This window comes from Temnothorax longispinosus, chromosome 6 (genome assembly GCF_030848805.1).
Source record: "Temnothorax longispinosus isolate EJ_2023e chromosome 6, Tlon_JGU_v1, whole genome shotgun sequence".
Taxonomy (NCBI): domain Eukaryota; kingdom Metazoa; phylum Arthropoda; class Insecta; order Hymenoptera; family Formicidae; genus Temnothorax; species Temnothorax longispinosus.
The window spans coordinates 5,481,965-5,505,320 of NC_092363.1; the positions used below are offsets into that span (position 1 = coordinate 5,481,965).

Below are 23,356 nucleotides of genomic sequence, written 5' to 3' on the forward strand. Positions count from 1 at the left end.
AACGGCGAGTAAAGTAATTCTGTGTAGAAAAAAGTCTAGAAACAAATCGATGACTTCTATCTTCAAGATCTATTTTCGTGACTCGACGCGAGCTCCCCATATAAAGTCTTCCACAAGAAATATAATCGATAAAACAAAAGACTCTATTCTCGACTTTACGCCCTACGTGCCGTATTGAACCTGATAAGTTAGGATCGTGTTTATTCTGCCTTATCGGTAACCCAGATCTACACAATCTGCGGACTCAGCGCAACTTCTGGTATTCACGGAAGTGGGGTCTTTCGAACTGACTTGGGCTCGATCTCGGTTGAAATCGTATTCGTACGATTGCTGTTTGCCAACCGCAAAGTTTGACGTGTCGCGATCTAAGGGGCAAAGGACGAAGGGACTGAGGAGAAACGGGACGCGAATAACGACGACGATCGGATTTGCGAGTCCGTCGAACGCTCACGTTTGTTGAATCCAGCTGGAGCCCTTGAGACGACGCGGCCGAGATTAGTCTGTCTTCGAGTAAGCGTGCGCGCGCGTCCGCGTTCGCGCAGAGTCGGTGAAGGGTTACCCGTATTTAATTAAACTGTTACTTCGCATTGATTGCCAAACTTGGGCCCTGGGCCGCTCGCTGCAGAGAAGATTATCGAAGTTCGCCGCGCTTCTACTCAGGCCATATCGAGAGGCTGCCAGGCAATCTCGCGAACTTCCAGCCACGCGATAGCGCCAACCTTCTTTGTCAGTCCCGCTTTATTACTACCTTCCGAGCGAGCCGATGCAGTTATCAGCATCCGTATCAGGGAAAAGTTGAAAAAATTTTCAAAGTTGAGAGTGCAAGCACGGAACAGGCGGTTACCGCTTTCAACAGGTAAACTCTGTTCCATAAATCTGTCAGTCAAGATAACAGCAGCAATGCAAAAATCAAGAAAACGTCTAAAAGATAATTATGTTCTAATTATTGCTGTCATCGTCCAAGAAAAGGAACAAATAGAAACTGATTGTTAATCGTTAATCTCGCGCCGCGAACTTAACATTCGCAGACGTTATTCCGAATAGCGTAAAACAAGCTCCGCGATCGATCTAGGTTGCTTATGGTGATGTATGTAATAGATACGCTGAATGGACGACAAACGATAATCGAGATAGCGGTGCCGCAAGAAGCTAGTTAGTAGGAGTTCCGGTTTTGCATCGTGATAGTGACAGGGACGTAACAAACTGTTAACTAGCTCCTTGTGGTAAGTATCTGTGGCCGGGAAAAGAAAAGTTCAGAATGCGGCGCTCATCCCGCACGATCACCCGCTGCAATGATTTGACGCGAGGTGAAGTAGCTGCAGCTGCAGTTTCCCGCAAGTTTGCGCGATGATCTTGGCAGGGATGTAATATCTAACCGGTAAGCGGTTTAGTGATACTTCGGGACAATGTACTTCAGTGAACGCTGGATAATCCACCGTGCATAACGCATCGTGTTAATGCTGTTGACTATGTATGTGTTTCTCTATTGGAAATAATACACAAAGATCGCGATGCCATGAAAATCAATTATTAGATATGTGGAACAGGATTGTTTAAGTAATAATTTTAAGAGTCAATTTCTTGCATGATGATGAATCTATCAAGGTTTCTTAAATTTATCATATTATTGATAATTGAATTTAATTTTTGCGTAAAATACGTTATATTATTGCTGTGCTAATTTCATACAACATGGCAAGTTTAAAGGAGATGATATTTGCAATATTCGATCACACATGGACATTTTTAACATAAGAGCGTGTTCGTAACCCCCATCATAATCTTGTCAAAAACATTGAAAGTTGCGTGTAGGAAGCGGTCTAGAGCGATTGGTAGCTATACTAGGTATGAAAATAGCCACTGTATGTTCGTTGCGATAGAAAAGAGCTTTCCAGTGCATCCTTCCCCCGCGCCCTGTTCGCGCTATACTCTACTTGCTGAAATTCAAGACCGGCGTCTCCTGTCGATCGAGGGGTAGGCGAGCGCGAGCAAGAGGGAGTTTCATTTAAGTTAGAAATTGCTTCTTCCGTAGCGATGATGGGCCGCAAATTGGGCGCGAAACATAACGCGAAGGAGAGGAGTCTCGAACGCAGGCGAGATGACGAGAGACGGGAGACGAGGCGATGAGAGGGCGCGATGGAACAAGGAGGAACGGTGAGATGCGTGAACGAAAGGACGTATCGATTTTTTATTTATGCGCCTGTCTACCTAGCGAAAATGCAGTCAGCCCGAATGGCGGGTCTAGCTACTGGCTGTAATTCAGAAAACAGCGTCGCGATATTGCGACACGGTATCGCGGCAAGTTTGCAGCGAGTCGCTCGGAGTGAATCGCGCGAGTTTATCACGTGAAGCAACGATGAGACATCGTCAGTTGTAGGATCAAACGAAGTGTTAACGACCCGCCGAAGCAGAACCGATCGTTACGGAGATATTCGCGATGATAGACGCTCGTTAATGCGAAACGACGCAGATGAAATCCGATATTCTATATAAGCAACAGAGGACATTTTTTTGTGTATCAAAGTGCCCAGTCATCGCGTTCTTCGATATAACGAGCCATGATTATCCGAACGGCGACAAAAGCCCGCGTTACTAAAGGGTATTTGATAAATCTTGCGCGATGTTATCGACGATGTTAAATATATTCGTAAAATGCGAAATTATGGTAAGACATGAAGAGCGGTAACGTCCAATAGTAACAAAGAAAAAAAAATTTGATAGCGTGTGATAAAAAATTTTATTTATTTATTTACAATTATCATAGTTTAGGCGTACCTTGTCGAAAAAAATTATACAGCAGAGAAAGAGAACACTAGGACTTATCTAAGAAATTTATAACACGTAAAGGAGGATTCCCGGAAGGAACGACGGGAATTCTTCCTTCGTGTGAATATCGAAAATCGGGGGAGACGACGACGTGGATTAGAGTGCGACCGGAATTTTGCGGCGAAATCCATTTCTGTGCCGGAACTATGACCGACCCAGGAGGGCTTTCAACCAGGACGAATGAATACCCCGAAGGGGGATTACTTCCGTCTCATTAACGTGGCTCGCGAATCCGCGCGCGGAGGAATTGAGAAATTCGTCACGCCCGCCGTTCGTACACTGGCGAAAATCCTAATTCATTCGGCACTCGACGATGAAAACGGCGATTGCGTCGACTGTTAATCAGAGAATGATGTACCGTGGTTCATTCTGCTTTTTGCGGCAAATAATAATTTGTTTTTATTATTTCAAATCTGTTTGCGCCAAGGATTTTAAGTATAAAAATTGAAGACCATTAACATAATTGGCTTAGAGTTATATACGGAGCAATGTAATGCGATCGTTCAAAGTATCAATACATATTTTATATAGATATAGAGATATAACGCGCATTACGCATTTATATACATGAAAGAGTTACTATGTAATTAACAAATCTAATATAATTAATTAACGAATAAAATATCAGTATCTATGCGAAAATCTCATAACGCAAAAATTATTTTTCGATTTAAGATACTTTCTGAAATTCTATATATCTTATTAAAATTAAAACAGCTTTAGAAAATATTTCTATTTTTAAACTATCAGTTAGGCATAATATAATCACTTTGGCTTGTAATGAATTCTTAATCCAAAAGGGAGGCGAATGTCATCTTGGTATGATCGAAGGCGTCGCTATTAATCCGGGACGCTTCATGGCGCAGTGTGCAACGATAATGTAATCGTCTAATACGCTCTCCCGGATGACGCGATGATTTCCACTGTCATGCTAATCCGCGTAGCCTGTAATTGCGCGTTTATGCGTGCCCGAGAGCTGGATTGACCTCGAGCATTATGCGTCCAGGATGTGTCCCGGGTCTGTCATAGAGGAGGAGGGAGATGGCAGGAATTATTTGCTCGTGGAAGAATAGAAGCGTACATATGATGGATGGCGCCAGCGTGTTGTCACGTTGAGGGAATAGGTAGAGGCCGTCATGCTAGAGATTGAAATCCGCAAGTTTCTCCCGCTTTCCTTTTCATCTCGTTGAGGCGCGGAGTCGTCGCAGTCATTGTGATTCCGCTGAAATCTTAATGGAGTATCGAGAATTACGGTAGGATGTATATTACGAGCCTCGCCAGTCGCATTACGCTCAATAAAAGGGGAAGCTCTAATCGTATCTTTTTTTTTTTCGGAAACGAAAGTCGCACTGGAGATTCGATGCTACGTCACGTGCGCTCACTTAATACTGAATACTCGATACTGAATACGTCTCCATTATAATGCTTCTATCCATTTGCGGAAGCTTCTGTATTCTTCCGGCTTATGGCGTATATATTTAAGCCTCATTGAGAAATCGTTTTTATCATTCTGCCATCCGCGGATCTCCTATTACGTGTGGTATGCATCGTGTTGCGCACGGACACTTGCCTCTTTTCTTTATTTTTCCGATCGGTCGATATAGTCGGTAGCGGATGCGCGATGAATTGATTTACTCGTCTTACGCCGCACGACTGCAGTGATAAATACCTATCACGCGCAAGTGTCCGCTATGTTGAGTACGGAGTTAGCCATAGCTAGCTGGTTTCCAGGTGGTACGCGTTGGATGAAGGTGGTGCAGGATGGGCTAGACGGGCTCCGAGATATGGTGTATACCTTCGGAGCGATACGTCATCCCTGACAAGCCGGCGTGCCGATAACCCCCCGTCTACGACAAACCCCGTGTGTGGCCTCACACCTCATCGCCGCAAGGGCCATCCATCATGTTTGAGTAATGTAGGGGAACGATTTCGCGTTATTGCGAATGACCGACTCTGTCGCACGTGTCCTTTTACCATTCTGTCTCTTCCTGTGGATTATCTTCAAAAGATTTGTTCCGTTAACGCGATGAACTGATATCATCGTGCTTTCACGACGGTTTAACATTGCTCCTCGCGATTTCGCGATCGAAGATTAGTTGAGCAAACGAGAAGCGGAAAAAAAACACGACACCTTCATAATAATTCTTCATCTCTTATTAGTCGTGGATGTAGATATTAAATTTTTATATTGGGTTGAAACAATATATAAAACAATATTCTTATCATATACTTATTGCAATATGAAATACCACGAATGGATGTATGTATATACAAATAGATGAATTTACTCACCGTTATGGACGAGCAGCGCAGAATCACGAGCAACAGTGATAAGATCACTATCAGTGAGTGTTTCGTCAGATGCGTTACCGGAAGTTGGTGTGTCGCTGAGGCCGGCACCACTGCCGGGCATATGATACAGGGGATGTTGTTGTTGTTGTTGATAGGCACGCTGCTTGTGTTGACTTGTGTTGTAATGATTGTGATGGGATTGGTTGGTTTGATGATTATTTTGCGGATAGGCGCGACCACGTAAACTTGAGGTATTATCCTCACCCTCGCTGCCACTTAGACTGTAGGCCGGATAAAGCCGTCCCTTCCCTGAAACAAAGGTCGAAATAATTCGTTATACCTCTTTTCGATGCTTTAGCTTCAAATAAAAGCTTTTGGATGGCAATAAACAATAAATTATGGTGATTTCTAGAAAGTTGAAATTTAAAATATTTATCAGAAATGGTATTGGCAATAGGCATATAGATATTAATTGATTTAGTTAACGATTCCAAATTTTTCAAAGAATCAACGAGAAGAGACTAAAATTACGATTGTAAATTAGAAAATTTCCTAATTCACATTAAGATATCCTGTTTATATTCTTTTTATTATTTTATTTTATATAAAGTTCATAAAATGTATAACGCATAAAAGTAGTCACAAAATATATCGTTGTTTAATTTCGGAGTTCGCTCTATCGTGGCACGAGATCTGACGGGGTTTGCGTTTGTCACAAAAAGAACAAAATATCGCTGCTGGTATCTCAGTGCAAGCTGTCGCAACATCGGAAAGAGATCGGCGCGACGGCCGAGGATGCAAGAACGTGCAACGCATTAGGAGACTCCGAAGATCTCACGAGGAAGAGCTGGGAAAACAATCCTAGCGTCACGCACACTTGCACAAATAGCGAAGAAACGCGAGACTTCCGCATCCTTCGGCGCTAGACGCGGAGGATCGTTCAAGGGGAAATATCCGGTACGGAGACGTCTTTTTTTTGGATCCTCGTGATCGGCCTCTATGATTTCATCGCTTCTACCTTACTCGAAACGGTCCCGCGAGACCAATGTTCACGTGACACCTTAATGTTTCTTTTTTTTTTCGAGGCAATAATAGCGCGTAAACGCGGGCTTCCGACTATCGACGGAGGAGGCTAATCGGTCCCAGGAGCATGCTCCTAGTTGTCATCGTTTCGGAAATATCTCAGGAATGTGGATTCTCCGCGGTGCCAGATGCTGCGTGACGACGAGTGAGAAAGAAAACCGGTTTTCGGCGATGGGACGGAAAAGAGAGAAGGGGGGTCGCGGACTGGTACGTTATGGAAAAAGCTGATGGCGCGACGACCCGCCTCGTTGTGGCGATGCCTTCGGGATAAATCGCGCGAAAACTTTGATCGATGCTTCCCGCCTTTGACCTCTGACTCCTCGCGTGGCTTGTGCGGGGTCTTGCACCAGCGAGCCGTGCTATCGGGACATCGATATCGCAAAGTCGGTTTTCTTCCCTGAATCGGCGTCTTTGACACGCCGCTGGCCGATCGATCGACCTGTCGCCAAGAGTTACGTCGCGCCAGAGAAAAAAGAGGCAGAGGTTCGTTAGCATCTCGTTGAGAAGCGAGGGATGAGAAATCGTGTTTCTCGATAACTCTGCGCTTCTTCCGCGCCGAGACAAAATGGTTTATGGGTGGACGTGTATCAGTGTCCCGACGACGGAATCGATTATCGACAAGTCCGTGGACATTGAAGAGAGAGAGAGAGAGAGAGAGAGAGTGAGAGATCGGATGGAAATTGCAATTCGATTAACCCTTGATTTGATTGCGTGTTCGATATGAAGCGCACAGAGTTGTATCTTTTTAATTATTTTAAATTAAGCAGTACAGTTACAGAGTCTTCTTTTCGTTGAAGCATTCCAACGGATTGATAAATATCGTCTCTGTTTATCTTTGACGTTGCAATCATCGGCTCCTTTTTGTTGGAGCTTCGGATTTGAATACAATATGTCTTTGCTGGGAGGCTCTTCTCTGTGTGATGGATGAAGTTACAGCGAAATGCAAATGTTATTAGTGGTATCTATCGGTAGCGCGTAATTCGACATTCAATTATGGTTTGCGCCGTATCGGACATAATGCATCGCGCGCTCATCACGATCTATATATATGCCACCCTCGTGTGTACAAATAATCTTCTGACGTGGGATGGACGCGCATAAAGGAGATTCTATTCGGCAGCATTGTTAAAAGCAAAAAAGGTACCGTTACCAATCACGTCGCGGCGGTTAGAGGGGTCCATTATAATTAGGTTTGACCGTGCATACCGTTAATGGACACAATATACGGAGCTGCGTAACAACGCGACTCATCGCTAACCGAATTATTCTGTCGCTCCCTCCGTCTATCTTGCATCCCTTCCCCCTTCCCTCTCTGTTTCCGTCGCGTTGCTTCCTCCTTTTCCTCTCTGTCCCATTGTTTACTTTTGTCCGTCCATCCTCCAAACGGCCCCAGGCTAAACAAACTTACGGGGTTTTAACGGTTAACAAGCTTAGTGATTTTGTAATTGGGTTACTGCAGTCTGCCGCGGATGGAAATCGTAAAAATTCTTATCCCGACGTGACAGGTTCCGACTACAACGATGGACGACTCGTGATCTCCTTTGTTGCTCGCGATTGAGCTCCCTGATACGGTATACTACATATCGAATAAACCATACGTAAACATGTGCTACCTGCAGTGGCAAACGACGTCCGCAATGTCCGCATATTACGCGCAACATTGAACCGCGCATCGGAGAGAATAACCCTGATATAAACCTTACACGCGTTCGCATCCCATGCGTTGCAAGTACCAAAGAATATCTTTCGGTGCTTTGAATTTTACAGCACACCAAACATGTCGCAAATAAATTTGTAATGCCATGGTATGTTATATGCGAGAGACCAAACGTCACATATCAGGTCCGAATGTCACGCAAACACATCGGGGAAAAAAAAACAAAAAAAAACAGTCATCGATATTGAAAAATGATACCTTAAAATTTTATTGCGAACTACGCAAAGAATAATCGTTTTCGAAACAGTTTCAGCACAAACGCGTGAGAAAGGAAGTAAAAAAATACATATAGAAATTACATTTATGTTGTATACAATAATATTATCAAATTTTCTGTGAAATACACACGCGCTATTTTCAGGCTCCTTTATTGAAAAGGAACGGATTGAGATTTGAGTCTATATCGTGACAAAATGTGAGAAGGAAAACCTAGACGCGGCGTGAAACGATCTCGTATACGCGGATACTCGCTTAAACATTTTCTATTTTCCTGCGGTAAGTGAGATTCTCTTCGAATTTCACGTATCCATAATACATTATCGAGTTACCATGGGGGAGCATTGTGGCCACCATACAGACTCCGTTCGTATATCGAGTACTCGTATGCGCGCATGTATATGAAAGCTTGTAAATTTCTTCGTAACCTTCAACGCGGATTAGGTTAACCCCTATAATATCACCATAATTCCCATGTTACCGCAACTGAACGCGTGTGTATTACGTGCACGTGATAATCTATACTCCTATAAATACAATGCATATGTACCGTGATGCGTCGACTTTATTATGTGTATGGCGAAGAAACGATAATTCTCTAAAGAGATGTACAATTTTGCAAATCTCGTCAATTTGCGAATAATGAATTAATTGCGAGTAAATATCATTTTTTTCTCTCTCTATCTTTTTCTCTTTATATATCACGAAATTTCGGATATGACATGTGGTGAAATCGACGCGCCTCTGCGACATCTGACTTTGCAGCAGGTTCAATTTCGTGCAGAGTATGTCGCTTGTTTTATATATTCGAGCATGCAGATGGATAATATTCCGCAACGTGAAATATCGTGACATAACGTACGTTACGACGTTCCGACACGCATAGATAACAGGCTTATAAAATATCTTCCGGTAACGAGAACAGTGAACTTTTCATTGTCGTGCTAGTTATGAGGGTAGGTTTTCCTATCAGTTACAGTATATTAATATTTGTATGATATGATCATAACTATAGCTAAAGGTATAAATAGACGAGCAGATAACATACTTGCAAAACTGGAACAAGTATACATAATATATATATCTGTTAGATTAATTATTCATGGGCGATTTAATTATACCGATATGTACAATATGATTTAATTATTTCGTTAGTTAATTGTCATTAATTCGTAGATGTAGTACACAGCAGCATGAATTTATTAAAGCATCGTCTCTATATTCAGTGAATTCAGGACTTGTGCAATCTGCGCTATGATTCGTTATTGAATCTATTATGCCGTAACCATATTTTTACTGCGCATATTGATCTGTCATCTTATTAATCAATTATTGATTTTTATCTGACATAATATTGATTTTTATTGCCGTACTAATTTTATCTTTTATCAATAGTAGTAACAAGTTTTTTATTAATAGCAGATTTTAATTTTACGTGTAAATGATTAAATTTATTTTTAATATAAATAGGTAATTCCTGGAAAAGTAAAACTGTACGATTTTAAAATAAGAGGAACGAGGTGCCACACATTTCAATTTCTCGTTTTATTAAAACTACAAGAAAAGTCTTTGATTTATTAATAAGTCACATAATTTGAAATATAAAAGTCTAACAAAAAGTAATAGCAATCAATTTATTTATATTTATAAATATTTTTTAAATAAAAATAGAGTAAAGCGCATTTATCAAATAGACAATTTGATGTGCAAGGGATATCTAGCTATTCATCTAAATTACAATGATTTAACATGCAAGGAACAAAATATTCAGCGTTTGTATTTTACAGTACATTAAACGTTTTATATAGATAACGGATCGGCTGGCACGCGGCCTTGTTTTTGTTTCGTATGTCGCGTTTTTGTGTATGCAAGGTCGCCGCTCTATGATTCGCGCGCCAACCTTGCTCGAACAAACGGGACACGCTGCGAGCAACTCGGTGCATCGTCGCATTACTCCCCGAAGCGCGATCGCGACAAGTACTAGGAGAAAACGCTAGCGCTCCCCACGAACCATTAGCGGTCATACCGCGCGCGATTAATTGATTTGCACGATTAACGATCCGTATTACGGCTATTTGTCGAAGCAGATATCTCGCACGGTTGATTTTTTTGAGAAATCAAAACGATAAAGGAAATAGAAGAAAATAAAAGTTATGAATTATCGTTTTATAATGCTGATGGGCAAATCATTATTTCTTTAGCTTGGACACAAATATATTTTGCGTCGCATTTTGAATTTTTCGCCGATATAAATGTATTTTGTCGATTGCTTTCGCGTCGAACAATTAAAGCAGCGGACAATTATATATATCGAATAATCCATCGCGTTTTCGTTGATTCGATTGTATCATGTACGAATTAGAAAGTCATCGATAGACAATATTATTATTCAATTTTTTTATCTTAATGGAACGTCACAGGTACAGAATGGATTAACTCTGATTGTGAGATGAGTATCATCGCAACGCGTCTAATTAACAAGTATTATTATATTTATTAATCTTGTATTAATTTTAATATTTTGTTATCGTATAGCATAAACGCGGTGTTTATCGATATGAGTTGTTGAAATCTTTTGCTGTTCGAGGTTTGTACGTTATTCTCATTCGCGAGACATCGCGTGTATCAAGCAGACTTAGTGATCGGTGCGATCGTATTTTTCTGTTGCATTACAGCAAAGTACGTAATCGCGTGCGGTTGATATCGGGAATGCCGTGCAAAGTGATGCGCGATTATCTTATTCCGGTGATTGGTGCGCGCGCGATTGTAATTAACCGCGTTTACGCGAGTGTTAAAAGCGCTATGAAGGAACGAGAGAGGAGGTTAGGAAGTATCGGACGACGGCGCCGCAACTATGGAGTGAGCAATTTATTGTTTATTATTTTATTTATTATTTGCAAAATTAATCGTTTATAATTATATGGTGTAAACAATTATTATATTTTTTGAAATATTAATTGTTTTTGACACTGGGCTGTAAAACCAGGATATATTTGTTTCTACAGATTAACTCCGTTGTTAATTATCATATCAGTAAGCGATAAATTATAACTTACTTTTTTCAATTTAAAGTAATGGATCTGTCGAAGTCATATCAAATATGTATAAGATATTATAGACGTACGTATATGTATCAAGTTAAGAAAATAAGAGTTATTACAAATAAATATTACATCTTATAGATCCATTAGCTTGAAATAAATGGATTAAAACAGATTACCATTTAACTTTGGGACATGCACAATTATTGAGTTATCGTATAAATTAAAAAGATGTTTTATAAGCAAGGTAAACTTGTTAAAAAGTAATAACGAGTGCTTTTTGTACAAGAGAAATTGTTTCCAAATCTAGTAAAAATATTATCAATTTATATATTATTCATACGATTATATCAAGCATTCTATACACAGGTAAAAAAAAAAAAAGCCATAGTGAGAACACTATAAAGATATAGAATATTAATAATAATATTCGATTAATTTTTTAATATTAAGTACGTTATAATTAAGTAAATTCTTAAGTTTTGTTTAGATAATTGAAAATATAATTGATTTATTTAATGAAAAATGCATGCTAGTAATATTTATGCTTATAATGCACTGATTTTATGTTAATCTTTTATAGTTTATCCACATACATGTTAATAACTTAATCACTTGAACCGAAATAAAATGCCGCGAGAGCTAAAACTTAATATTTGTAATTAACATTTCAATCGGTTGATGATTGCCATAGTATACGTAATATTTGCATACAGAAAATTAATAGATAATGAACAGTAAAGATCAATATTGCATGAGCTGAGTGAAAATCGGTAACATATAACAGATTAGTATAAACGCAGTTAGATGTAAGTGTGTGAACTATAATTTTGATCAATTTTTATCGTTTATAATTTGAAGACTATTTTACCTTAACATTCCTGTATTCAGGAAACTTTTACTCCAATTAACTTTCTGAATATTAAAGTATTATACGGATGAGACACTCTATACTTGATTATCTAATGTTTTACGTGAAGAAGAAACGCGGATCCGACGATTTTATTCTCGTAAGAGTACCTGGTCGGGTAGCTTATCGGGTCACCGAGTAAAAAAAAAATTCTCTTTGCCGTTTCTCTCTCTCCCTCTCTCTTTTTTCCGAACCCGTTTTTTTTTATCTTGGATTACATCGCAGATAAAAAGATTGCATCGCCGATAGGACAGTAGTGTCCATTGCGAGATTGGATCGGATGTTTCACGATCTTTCTGGTAATGGCGACCGAGCACACTGTCCGGACGCCAGAATCGTCTTTGGATTAATCGATTTGCGCCAGTGATAGCATTCCCGAGACGAGACGGAGAGTACGCGTTTCACTTCCTTGATTTCTATTCGCTCGCTAAATGGAAAGAGCTTACGTCGATATCGCTCGAATCGAGGCTTATGGTTTTCTTTCTTCGTGGATCCGAGGGTACGTTCAATAAAAAGTAGCACCCACTATTTCGGTGCAGGCTATTTCGAAAAATGTAGTGCTCTTGATAATACGATTCCGTCATAGAATGAAACTTGCAAAAAAACATATAGATATGTGTTATTTCATATTATTATATAACATTAATTTGTGTAATTTGCAGTATAATTAAAAGCGGCTTTTTTAGATAATATTCATTTAAATTTTCTCTTAACACAGTGATGTTATTAATATGAAAACTATTAAAGTGATATTATTGTGACATTTTTCTAAATATTTAAAACAGAGTTTCATCAAAAGCCGACTGCAAATTTCACTGCGCGAAATTTTATTCGCTTAACTCGTTTGCAAAAAATTTATGCCGTAATCTCTCGTCACACGTGTCTCACGTGTGAATGAATTTCGAGGACGAGATGCGAGGCGAAAGAAATAAAACAACGAATAAAAACCTCGTCGCGCAAGTCGGTATTGCGCCCGTGGAAGCCCGGACAGTGTGCACGGTGATGTACACATGAGTTGCAAACCTCGCGTGCTCAACACGCGCAACCTTTCCTCGCTGCATCGTCTGCTGATATACTGACGTAGAGTATCGGCCAATTATTTACGCTTAATGTCGTATTTGCACGGAGCGAAGCGGAGAACAAAAGGCAACGAAGACGAAGCGCGGACGGGTGTGCGAAACAGTTCTCGCGGTAACAGTTTCTAATGAAAAGTGAATGGCTGCCGATAAAAGTCGAGAAATACCACCATTTGTGGTCGCAACGACTATCCGGTTTTTGCGCCGGTAGAACTGGTACGGATGCCAACATGATCCCCTGCGTTTTGCCGTCATTTTTTACGTTTCATTCTGGTCTTAATTACGGATATCAGATATTGTACAATTATAATATCTGATGTGATAGGTACAAGAAATTATGACGTGAAATGAATTCGTTATTTGTGAATTTAAAAAAAAAAAAGAGTCATAAAGTTATTCCTATATTTAAAATAAACTTACTAAAGCTGATAATCAGAAACATCATAATATTATGAGAATCTCGTATTTTTAATTAAATTATATAGTTAGAAATTTGTAACTATTACTATTATTTGCTAATTTGTGATTAATTTGTATTTTAAATGGGAATACATCTCTTTTATTTTTTTTATATGATCGTATATCAAAGAGTCTTCGCATTCTTTGTTAATAATTGCAGATTTTTCCAAATTTCCGATTATTCTCAACAATCTAAATTCCTTCTCGATACTCACACGAGTGCGTGCAGGCAACTATAGGAATATATAGTCCCCGATTATAGGAAACTGTTGATTACTTAGTCATGGTATTAATACAACATCGCCAATATTGGCAGATTATCGGTATCAGATGCTCGTATTATTGCAGCGGCTGATTATTCCGATGTCAACAGCTCCAATATGCGCGTTACCCCCCGGAACTGATTTTCACTTCGAGGCGGAGGAACGAAAGCATAAATGTACGAGAGGGAGAGACCCCCTTCTCCCGTGCCCGCTAGAAGACGTAAAACTCGGGATTACGGTACGCGGCTCGTTTCGAGATGTTTGCGCGAAAAAAAGAGGGTGAAGTTGGTGGATCGTAAAGTTCGAGATTACGCCGTTCGGGTTTAACGGGGCAGAGCTCAGCCGCCCTCTTCGCCGCGCGAAATTTGCATGAAACTGTTGTAAGAGATCTCACAAGAAAGTGGCAATGAAGGCGCGAGATATATAGGCATCGTTACTGGACTGACAGAGGCAGAAGAGGAGGCGCGTGCAAATAGGAGCCCACGTTCTCGAAGAAGATGACGCTAGGCGCGGACCGTAAAAATGGGTTGTAAAAAAATGTCGAATGTCAAAGACACGGGCATTAAGGCGTTTCGCGACGAAAACGCGTCGTTGTTCCATCGTATCGTGAGAATCCACGCGCGGTTGGATAGCCACGCGCGCGCGCGCGCGCGAAACTTTGCAACCCTAATGAAGAAATAAGGGCTGAATTCATTCTGTCGGCACTTTTTATTTAAATTCGGAATTATTCTCGTGAAGCATCGTTGCCCGTGTGTACTCGTTCGCGTATTAGTTTATGCAAAACAGGATCGTTGCGAAACCCTTTTTCGGAGCACCATTAGGCGAAAATGCAAATGAGAAGCTCGCATCGGTTACCTTTCACCATCGACCGGCGCAGGGAAATGCAATTTCGTCGAAGATTTGATCGATTATCGAAGCGAAAAGTGGCAGTCGGATGAGCCGAATGCGCTCGCACTACTAACTAACTTGAAACTGGTTCTCAAGCAGAATCGCATGAGCGTAATAACGTTAAAGAGCCCCGGCTGTTACAAAGTAGCTACCGGCTCGGAACGCCCGACGTGCAAAAAAACGTGGGTCATGATTGCACTTGGAGGATCCGCCAAATACGGCGTGACCGTTTGATGTCCGGCCGCCGTCAGGCGTTTAGAGAAAATTATCGAGTTCTTGCGCATCGATCGCTCGCTATTTGCCCGTTCGTGTCTCGTCTGCGCAAGGCGTGCTTCGAATATCGATCTAAAGTCAACGGTCCGAGATGTACGTACGTACTTGCGAGCGCTCGACGACAGCAAGACAAGTTAAATTTCACGTCCTCGCTAAGAGTTTTCATCGTTTTCATGAATAATAAATTGAACGAGCGGAGTTAAGAAATAGAGAGAAAAGGAGGGAGGGAGGGAGAAAGAGAGACCTGCAAAAATTTGGAGTACTTAAAAGTTATTATTGTAATATCTGCTATTGCACTTTCGAACATGGAAACTTTAACAGTTAATTATCAAATATATTTACCATCGCGGGATAAAAGTATATTCGATGTAATATAATCTGTTATGAATAAAAATTTCGAATTTATAGAAGTTGCCGTATATAAGGTTATTACAGGATTTATACCTTTTAAAATATTATTGACTAAAATACTTCTCTCTTTTATGATTTATAATTTTATCTGTGCATTATATATATGCATAGATAAAATCATATATATATATATTTTTTTTAACATCATAAAGTCCGCTTTAAAATGAACGGAATTGTGTTCTGTATTCTGATACGAATCATAGATTAATTATCTAAAGCGGGTGTATTTCTATAGATAATCGATTGTTTGCCATCAAGAATGTTTTAACAAGATATGTATATATAAAATATATGTATATATGTATATACGAGTATCTATCGTTCTCGCAAAGTGATAAGAGACGCATATATAAATGCTAATATATTAATATATTATTAATATTATTAATATAAAAAAATATTTTCTTTCATATTATATTGCTAGAGATTAATATACAAAAGAAAAACATATTAATGTTTTATTTGCAATATTATTCTACAAGATGACTATTTATTTTAATTATACATATTATATACAATTTTGTTATTTTTATAAATTTTTATTTATTGATTAATCTTTCCATTATTTATCCATTTATCGAATGTTGAATAAATAAAGTTATTTTTATGCCGTATTAAATTTCATCGTCGATAGATGCAAATATACATCGCAATGGTGACGAGGTCGACGATGATTCTTTACGTACGACTGACGCATATTTTATGCCCGTAGAGCACGTGAAGCAACGAACTGCCGGAAGGCTCGATCGCCTGACAAACTGCCGAACGATTTTCGCGTCGCGCCGTAAAATTTTGGTCGATTGCCGATATTCCCTACGTACGCGTACTGGTGATCGATGGGTCGCTCGTGGATGCGTGCGAGACTAAGCGCGTTTGTTTTAGACTATATACAGTTTTTTTTTAGCACAAGCTTTTCGTTTCTCTCTTTCTCTCTTTCTCCCCTAACCCTCTGCGGTCGTTCGCCAAGTGCTGGATTAAAAAAACAAGCTCGATAGCTAAAACCGCGTAAACCGTTTGCATCACGCAAATTGTAAACAATGCTGAAAAATCCAGATGTAAGTAACGCTGCGGCTGCATTCTGCAATCGGGTATGATTTTGGCCGGTCTGCAAAATTCTCATAGCAAATTTTCGTGATTTTTCTGATTTTTTCAAGCTTAATTCATGTCATGATTTAGATCTCTACGAAATAATTACGTTTCTTAGTCACCAGTCGTTTGCTTCCACTTGTAAATTAATACAGAACATTAACCTTTTTAGAGTATTTCTTTCTTTATATAATTTCGACGTGTCAGATGTGTCGCATTATAAAATCAATCGTTGAAGATGTCCATTGAGTGGACTGAATAGGAGAGCTAGCAGGATCTCCTGCATGTGCTATCAGTAACGCAATTTACGAGACGCATGATGTTGCTTTTATATGATGCCATATAAAATGCGCACCATACGTGCGCAATAGACACAATACACACAAAGAGTGATATTCATCGTACGGCGGCGTGTGCATGTGTGCCAGATGCGTGATAAAGGCGTCTGCGCAGACAGATAAACACTCATTCCGTCCTCCGTTTATAATTACGCGCGCTGCGTTATTTATCGCGCTCATATATATAATGCAAGGGTAAAAACGAATTTATACGGCCGCATCGAATTGTTCAGTGCATTACTTTCGCGTCATTCGCATAATTGATGCGATCGGACCAACACCGATTCTCAATTAATATTAACGCGCACCGTTATTAGTATTATGAATCATTCGCGCAAGGTAGTCCGTGTGGGTGGTGCTATTATCTACGAATTACCGAACTGACGTTCCTGCCGACGGAAACCGGCGTGTTGTAAGATCTCGGTGCTCGTCCGACTTGTGTGACAAATGTGCGAGTTAGAAGGAACTTCCGTGATCACGGATGCAATACTGAAATAGAATTAATGTTGCGCGAAATATGGATGGATAAATCCTTATCGATTACAAACCTCGTGTTAATAATTACGTTGCAAACTGATAAAATAATGAAAAGTTGTTGCTTTTAGCAAGATTTTTGCTATTTTGTAGATGTCATCATTTTTTTGGTATGACGTATTAATTAGATTATTCGTTATTTTTAAGTAAGAATTATGGCATTTTTTATTATAAAAATCTCTTGTACATAATGTGGTTGTAGTTGTTAGTTATGCTTCATAAATATAACGATAAGATAGAAATTTGAGCATGCGTATTTTTCCGAAATCAAGAATCGAAAGATAAGGTTTTTCTTGCGACAGACGCGTCGTAATTTAACGATATCTGTAACGAACCAATTTAGAGAGACAGGCGATACGGCTGGAACCCTTAAAATTTCTATTAACCCAACGAAGAGTGAGAGGTCATTAAAAAAATTCTGGTAAAAAGTAATCTGCTGATAAAAAGGGTCAGAATGCTTCCCGAGAAAGGGCTTTTGAGTTCGATGGGACGAGGTCTAACTATGTTTACGTGGCTTATCTGTATCGGCCACCCTCTGACACGTGTGACTTATCAGCCAGATTATCGAGCTTTATTGGATCTCATGTTGATTTTCGAATTTACATAAATCTCGACGTATTTAATGATAAGCGCGGTATCACGCGTGGAATTACAAAAGACATTATAGATATAACACGCGATATTTCTTTTCACAAGCGCGGCAGATAGCGTATACAAGTGGTTGTGTGATGTTTCGCAAAATATTTTTTAATTTGAAACCTGTAACCCGGTCGCAATCACCGCTGGCATTCGTTCACCATAAGCATCGTCCCATTGCGTTTAAAACTTTGTTCTCTGTCTGACTCGTCCCTTTCTCACTCGAGCTTTTTATTTGCCCCGGTAATATCACGATACTAAGTGCCTGCCTCGTCACGTGGGACGTGAGTAAATAAGGGACGCTCGACTACCATTCCCCCGTCGTCGTTTTAATGCGCCGAAGCCACGATCCGTGTTTGCACAGCGTTACAACGCTTCCATAACAGTTTTTCCTCTTTACGCAAACGAGACAAACGATGGAATGGCCATTGGCGAAAAACGCGGCGCGGCGTGCCGCGGTCTCCTCTCGGATTTCGCGAGATCCTTTTAAATTCCCGTTCAGACCGGCAAATCGAGATGTCGTCTCCCTGCTGTCGAATAGTGCGCATACTGTGAAGGGACATGCACGATTGTGAATGGTTTACTGACGGGATTAAGCTGGATATTTCGTACGACGTTGCACATTTCTACACTGCGCAGCTCGTATCTGAGTATTGATTTATTGTAATTTACGTGTGCGTGTATACGAACTCGGTTTGACTAATGATGAATTGTCAGAGTAATGGCTTAGCAACGAAATAAGCACCAAATGAATTTTTTACATTTTTCAGATATTTTGCAAATATATTTTCTAAACGAATATGGTTGCCTTCCTCTTTTCCGAATGTTTTAAGCTAATTGATTTGTTACGTGATTGAAAACTGACTCGATTTCGATCCGCGAAAGTGACGACGCGCTTGCGAGTGACTTCGACTATAGGAACAACTTTCGCCATTGATTGAGCGTGCGGCTGGGAAGACGCTCGGAGTCGGAGGGCTTCCTTTCTTGTATTTGCGAGAGTTAGCCGAGGAAAGAAACGAAACCTGGCTCTGTCCTCTCACCGGTCCCGCGGTATACGCGAAACACGTACAGTTCTATCCATACCCACGCCAGAATATAAGGTTACGTATGTACGCGGCCGCTCTCGCGGGTTCCGGTTCACAAAGCACGTCCCTTCTGAATCCTATTCGTCGGTTATCTGCACGGTCTAAGGCGCATGCCGCGGCGAGCCTTTGGATTTAGTAGATCTCTCTTCCTTCTCTCTGTCTCTCTCACCCTCTCTCTCCGTCTGTCCCTCTCTTTTGGAGCTGACCGTCCGTTAGTTACGTGGGCCCTAGGTATCCTTACATAAATTTCTGTATCAGACAATGGGTAATTGTGCGCGATCCACCCCTGTGTGTGCATGCGGCGGCGCGCCGGTGTGTCCGACCTACCTACCTGCCCGCACGGGCAGAGCGAGTGACTGTAATACGCGGATCCTAGCGCGTATATACGTTTTCGCGCTCACACGTGGCGCGTATGTATGTACGAGGCGAGCCACACACGCCGCGACGCGCCCGCAGCGAAGTGTGAGTGGGCGTTGCTCTTCGAGATGCCAGATCCACCGTGCAGATAGTCCAAGTACAGCCTGAGTTACGTCCTCTCCTTCGCCCTCTATCGTTTCCCACCTTTCTCCCCGCTTCTCTAACTCGTCTCTTCCGCAGCCTTGCTCGTCCTCCTTCTCTTCCTCTTCCTTCGCCGTCGTACCGAAAGCCATGCACTCCGGCATAGCACCGAATTATATTGGTCCTTGCGTCCTTGGCGAATTGTTGCGAAGGCGACCGGCGGAAAAAATAAGGGATCGTTTGCACGAGTTTTAATTTATTATTTAAATGGTCCTTGTATCTCGAGTCGTATCATATTTAGATCGATCAGACTGCATTTTCGGACACATGATACGTGATCTTATTACGTACCACGATAAGACTGGAGTCCGGAAATATCTGATTACTACCTCTGTTTTTAACATATCGTGTTAACTTGTACTCGCGCTATGCAAATTGTTTTGCAAAGCTAGTCCATATATGAAATGTACTAATTTACGTTAATTCTGATTATTAATAACGTGTAGAAAAGTAAGTAGAGGAATTTTTGCACATTTTTTACTGCGATTGTGTAATATTACACAATGCAAATATGGCGGAAGTAATACGTGCCGTGAATGCGGTCAATGTACTTTTGCCATATAAGACGGGTACGATATGATTTTAATACTTTGACGGAGTTTCCAGCGCTGCCCTATTTTCACGGTTCTCCAACACCTTCGCTGGGCTTTAGTTAAAGAGGGAGAGAAAGAGAAAGAGAGAGAGAGAGAGGGGGGGAGCGAGAGAAAGCGAATCTCGAAGTCCCGGAAAATCTGAAACTCTCGAGCGAGTCGTGCAAGCCGGGCTTTACGTTGCTGCGAGAAATTCGAAAATCTCGAGAATGGAACTGCCATTAGCGTCGCCGTTTGCGCGAGTCGGCTCTCGTTCCATACGCGAATACGTACCCACCGCACGGTGAAATTGAACGGAATAACGTGCGTGGCTCGACGTTTTCCTTTGTTCGGACGGATTTCACCGGTCCGGCTGCCCGGTGTCCGGCTACGTCGCGTCGGGGTTTCGTTACCTCCTCCGACATTACCATATTCCGCGCATTGCCGCTTTAATATCGCGCTATGCCTCTGTTTCATGAAGTGCCCTGTCTCGCGAAATTACTTTCGCGAGGTTGTGCGGTATAATCCGGGCGCCGCGCCGCGCCGGTTCCACGCTCCCACGTATCTCGCACACGGTTCTCCGGTCTCCCCGTACCCTTCGCATTTATTCGTCCATCGACAGATCATCGAATTAACTGGCGGTAACGCCACGAGACACGAGACGTAACTTACGATATCATTAAGATAGTTTGCGCACTTAAGGTAGTTTGACGGTAATTCCATCAATGGTCCTCGCTTGAGGAAAGCGGAAATAATTTTAAGTGATACATAGTCATCGCCGAAGGTGCTGCGCATGTTGCATGTGTTCAAATGTACACATAAGTGTACACATGTATATAAACTGTTACATCGACATTATAATCGAGAAATGCAATGTATAAAGATTTTCATTGCTCTTTATAATTACACGGGTCGATATATTAAAATTTTATTGAGGCTGTATTCAATTTTCGATGCTTTGTTTACATATACGAGTAATGCGCCCTCTTATCGTTGTGTATAAATTAAATGTTATTAATATTAATATTTATCAAAGGGCCTCACAGCCCTCACATATAATGGCATTCCCTCACTAATTATTTCATTTCAAGCGCGAAAGGATTATACTGTCGTGTAAATATCATATTTGTCAAAGGAACGTTTTTATCATTTGCAATTTATTGTGTATTACGCGTTTTACAAAAAAGGAGACACATAAGTAATGAAAATAAAATGTGAACTGCGTTATTATGTTGAAATCGCATCTAGCGTGCAATGAAAATTTACATTAAGCTCTATCGCATCGAGTTTTATGAATATATTGATATAAAAGTTTTAATAACAATTTATTAAATCCCGTCATCTACAAAATTATTATGCCATGCAAATAAAACGTTCTATGAAATTCATTTGCTGAAATAAAGTCCCGCTTGTTCATTTTTTTACATTTTATTCTCGTTATGAGTACATAGACCACTTATGAATTACGTTTATCCATTATTCTTTATTTATAAAAAAACGTCATGGTTTTTAAAAATTAATTTTGTCTACATTTATTTTTAACCAAAATTTAATTTTAACGTTATAATATTAAATATCGAACATTAAAAGGTTATAATATTGATAATATTGTAATAAGCTTCACGCACAAAATTATGGAAAACTGACTGTGAATTTTTTATAAACTCTATAGGAAAGGTCACTCGGGGTGGTTCTCGGAGGCACTGTCATATTAATATGTAACATATGTTTATTTTTTATGCAATTTAGTCTCTGCGCGCACAATGGAGCAGTGGGACCGGCCAACCTTCTTAGCAAGTCAAGTCCGTCCTTTACAACCTTAAGACTATTGTCTCGGACTCGAGCAAGAAAATCGTGTTCATTGTGTCGGGCGTAGATGACACGCGACATCGACTATATGTTCCATTCGTACGTATATTACACGTACCGAAGAACGGAAACATTGTTGCTCATCGTGTTAGACAAATTAGTACATTGTTCTTGTTGCACCGCTCTTGTCGCTTGTTGTTTCAGTTCTCTCCTGCCTGCTATTATGCGTTTGCGAGTTGTATTATATCCCAACCAGAAGTGATAAGTTTTGTCATAAATTTTTTCACTATATAGCAAAAAGTAATGTCGAAAACAATTTTTTGTCGAGAATCACAATACATTAGTTAAAATTTTACCCTAATTATTACTTATTTTATCTGTAATGCAATAAATTGCTTATAATTTTATTATAATTATTGAAAAGCACATTATGTGTATGTGTGTGTACATACATTGTGCACCTAAATGGAGAGAGGATAATATTTCGGAGAACTTTTTAATATTTTCGTAAATGAAATTTTCTTTTTTATCATAAAGAATCAAGACTACGTCCGTTCATTGTTATCAACATGTCTAATTTGAAAACTTGAAAGTGTTCTCGTCGATGTAAATTCTCCTCCGATGTTTCCGCGTTCGAAAACTTTTTCCTCAATGAGACGGCGAATATGTTCGAAGAAGAATGCGCGAAACTGAAGCGTGCGCTGTTAAAGGTCAGAGAAACTGTACGAGGATAGACGAACCAGCCCGAATTGAGTGGAATAAGAGAGGGAATGTGGTCGTTACTTGCCACGATGAGTCTGAGAGTTGGTTTCCCATGGGAGCCATCTTCAAGCTAACGGCTCCCCAGGAGTAGATATGTATCCTAGCTAACCGGGGTTGGTGGTAGTCTTCTCGTTCGTCCTGTGGGTCTTGGTACTTTCGCCCGCCTGGAGGGTTTATATTTTAGGTGAAAGTATTATTGGTACAATGGCGTATGTTTCGGCTAAATAGCGCTGGTCTTGCATTCCTTTATATCATTTATTTCCGTGGTGTGGCAATCGTCGGATCACACTTGCTACGTGAGTCTAATATGATCGGCAAAATCGTCCATTTAGATTGTTCATACATATTCTTTCTTTCTCTCCTGCACCTCTTTTTTTCTCTCCTGCAGTTTCATAAGGCGAACACGACTCAGGGGATTTTTCCAAGTGTTATAACGTTCTACTGTATTCTGTGCAGATCCGTGTTGCGGATTATAAGTAGAAAATCCCCTATGCGGGCGTTTAATCAGACCTACAAATAGGAAT

At 40.4% G+C, this 23,356-nt stretch overlaps 1 protein-coding gene across 7 annotated transcripts in view; it reads right to left on the reverse strand.

The window, feature by feature from the left end:
• The window catches only part of Ten-m (teneurin transmembrane protein Ten-m), a 520,735-nt gene that overhangs the window by 269,631 nt on the left and 227,748 nt on the right, over positions 1-23,356 (reverse strand). For all 7 annotated transcript variants that reach the window (XM_071781862.1, XM_071781853.1, XM_071781856.1 and 4 more), the window contains exon 3: positions 5,119-5,427. In XM_071781862.1, the coding sequence (XP_071637963.1) occupies positions 5,119-5,427 (309 nt within the window). The remainder of the gene's footprint in view (positions 1-5,118; positions 5,428-23,356) is intronic.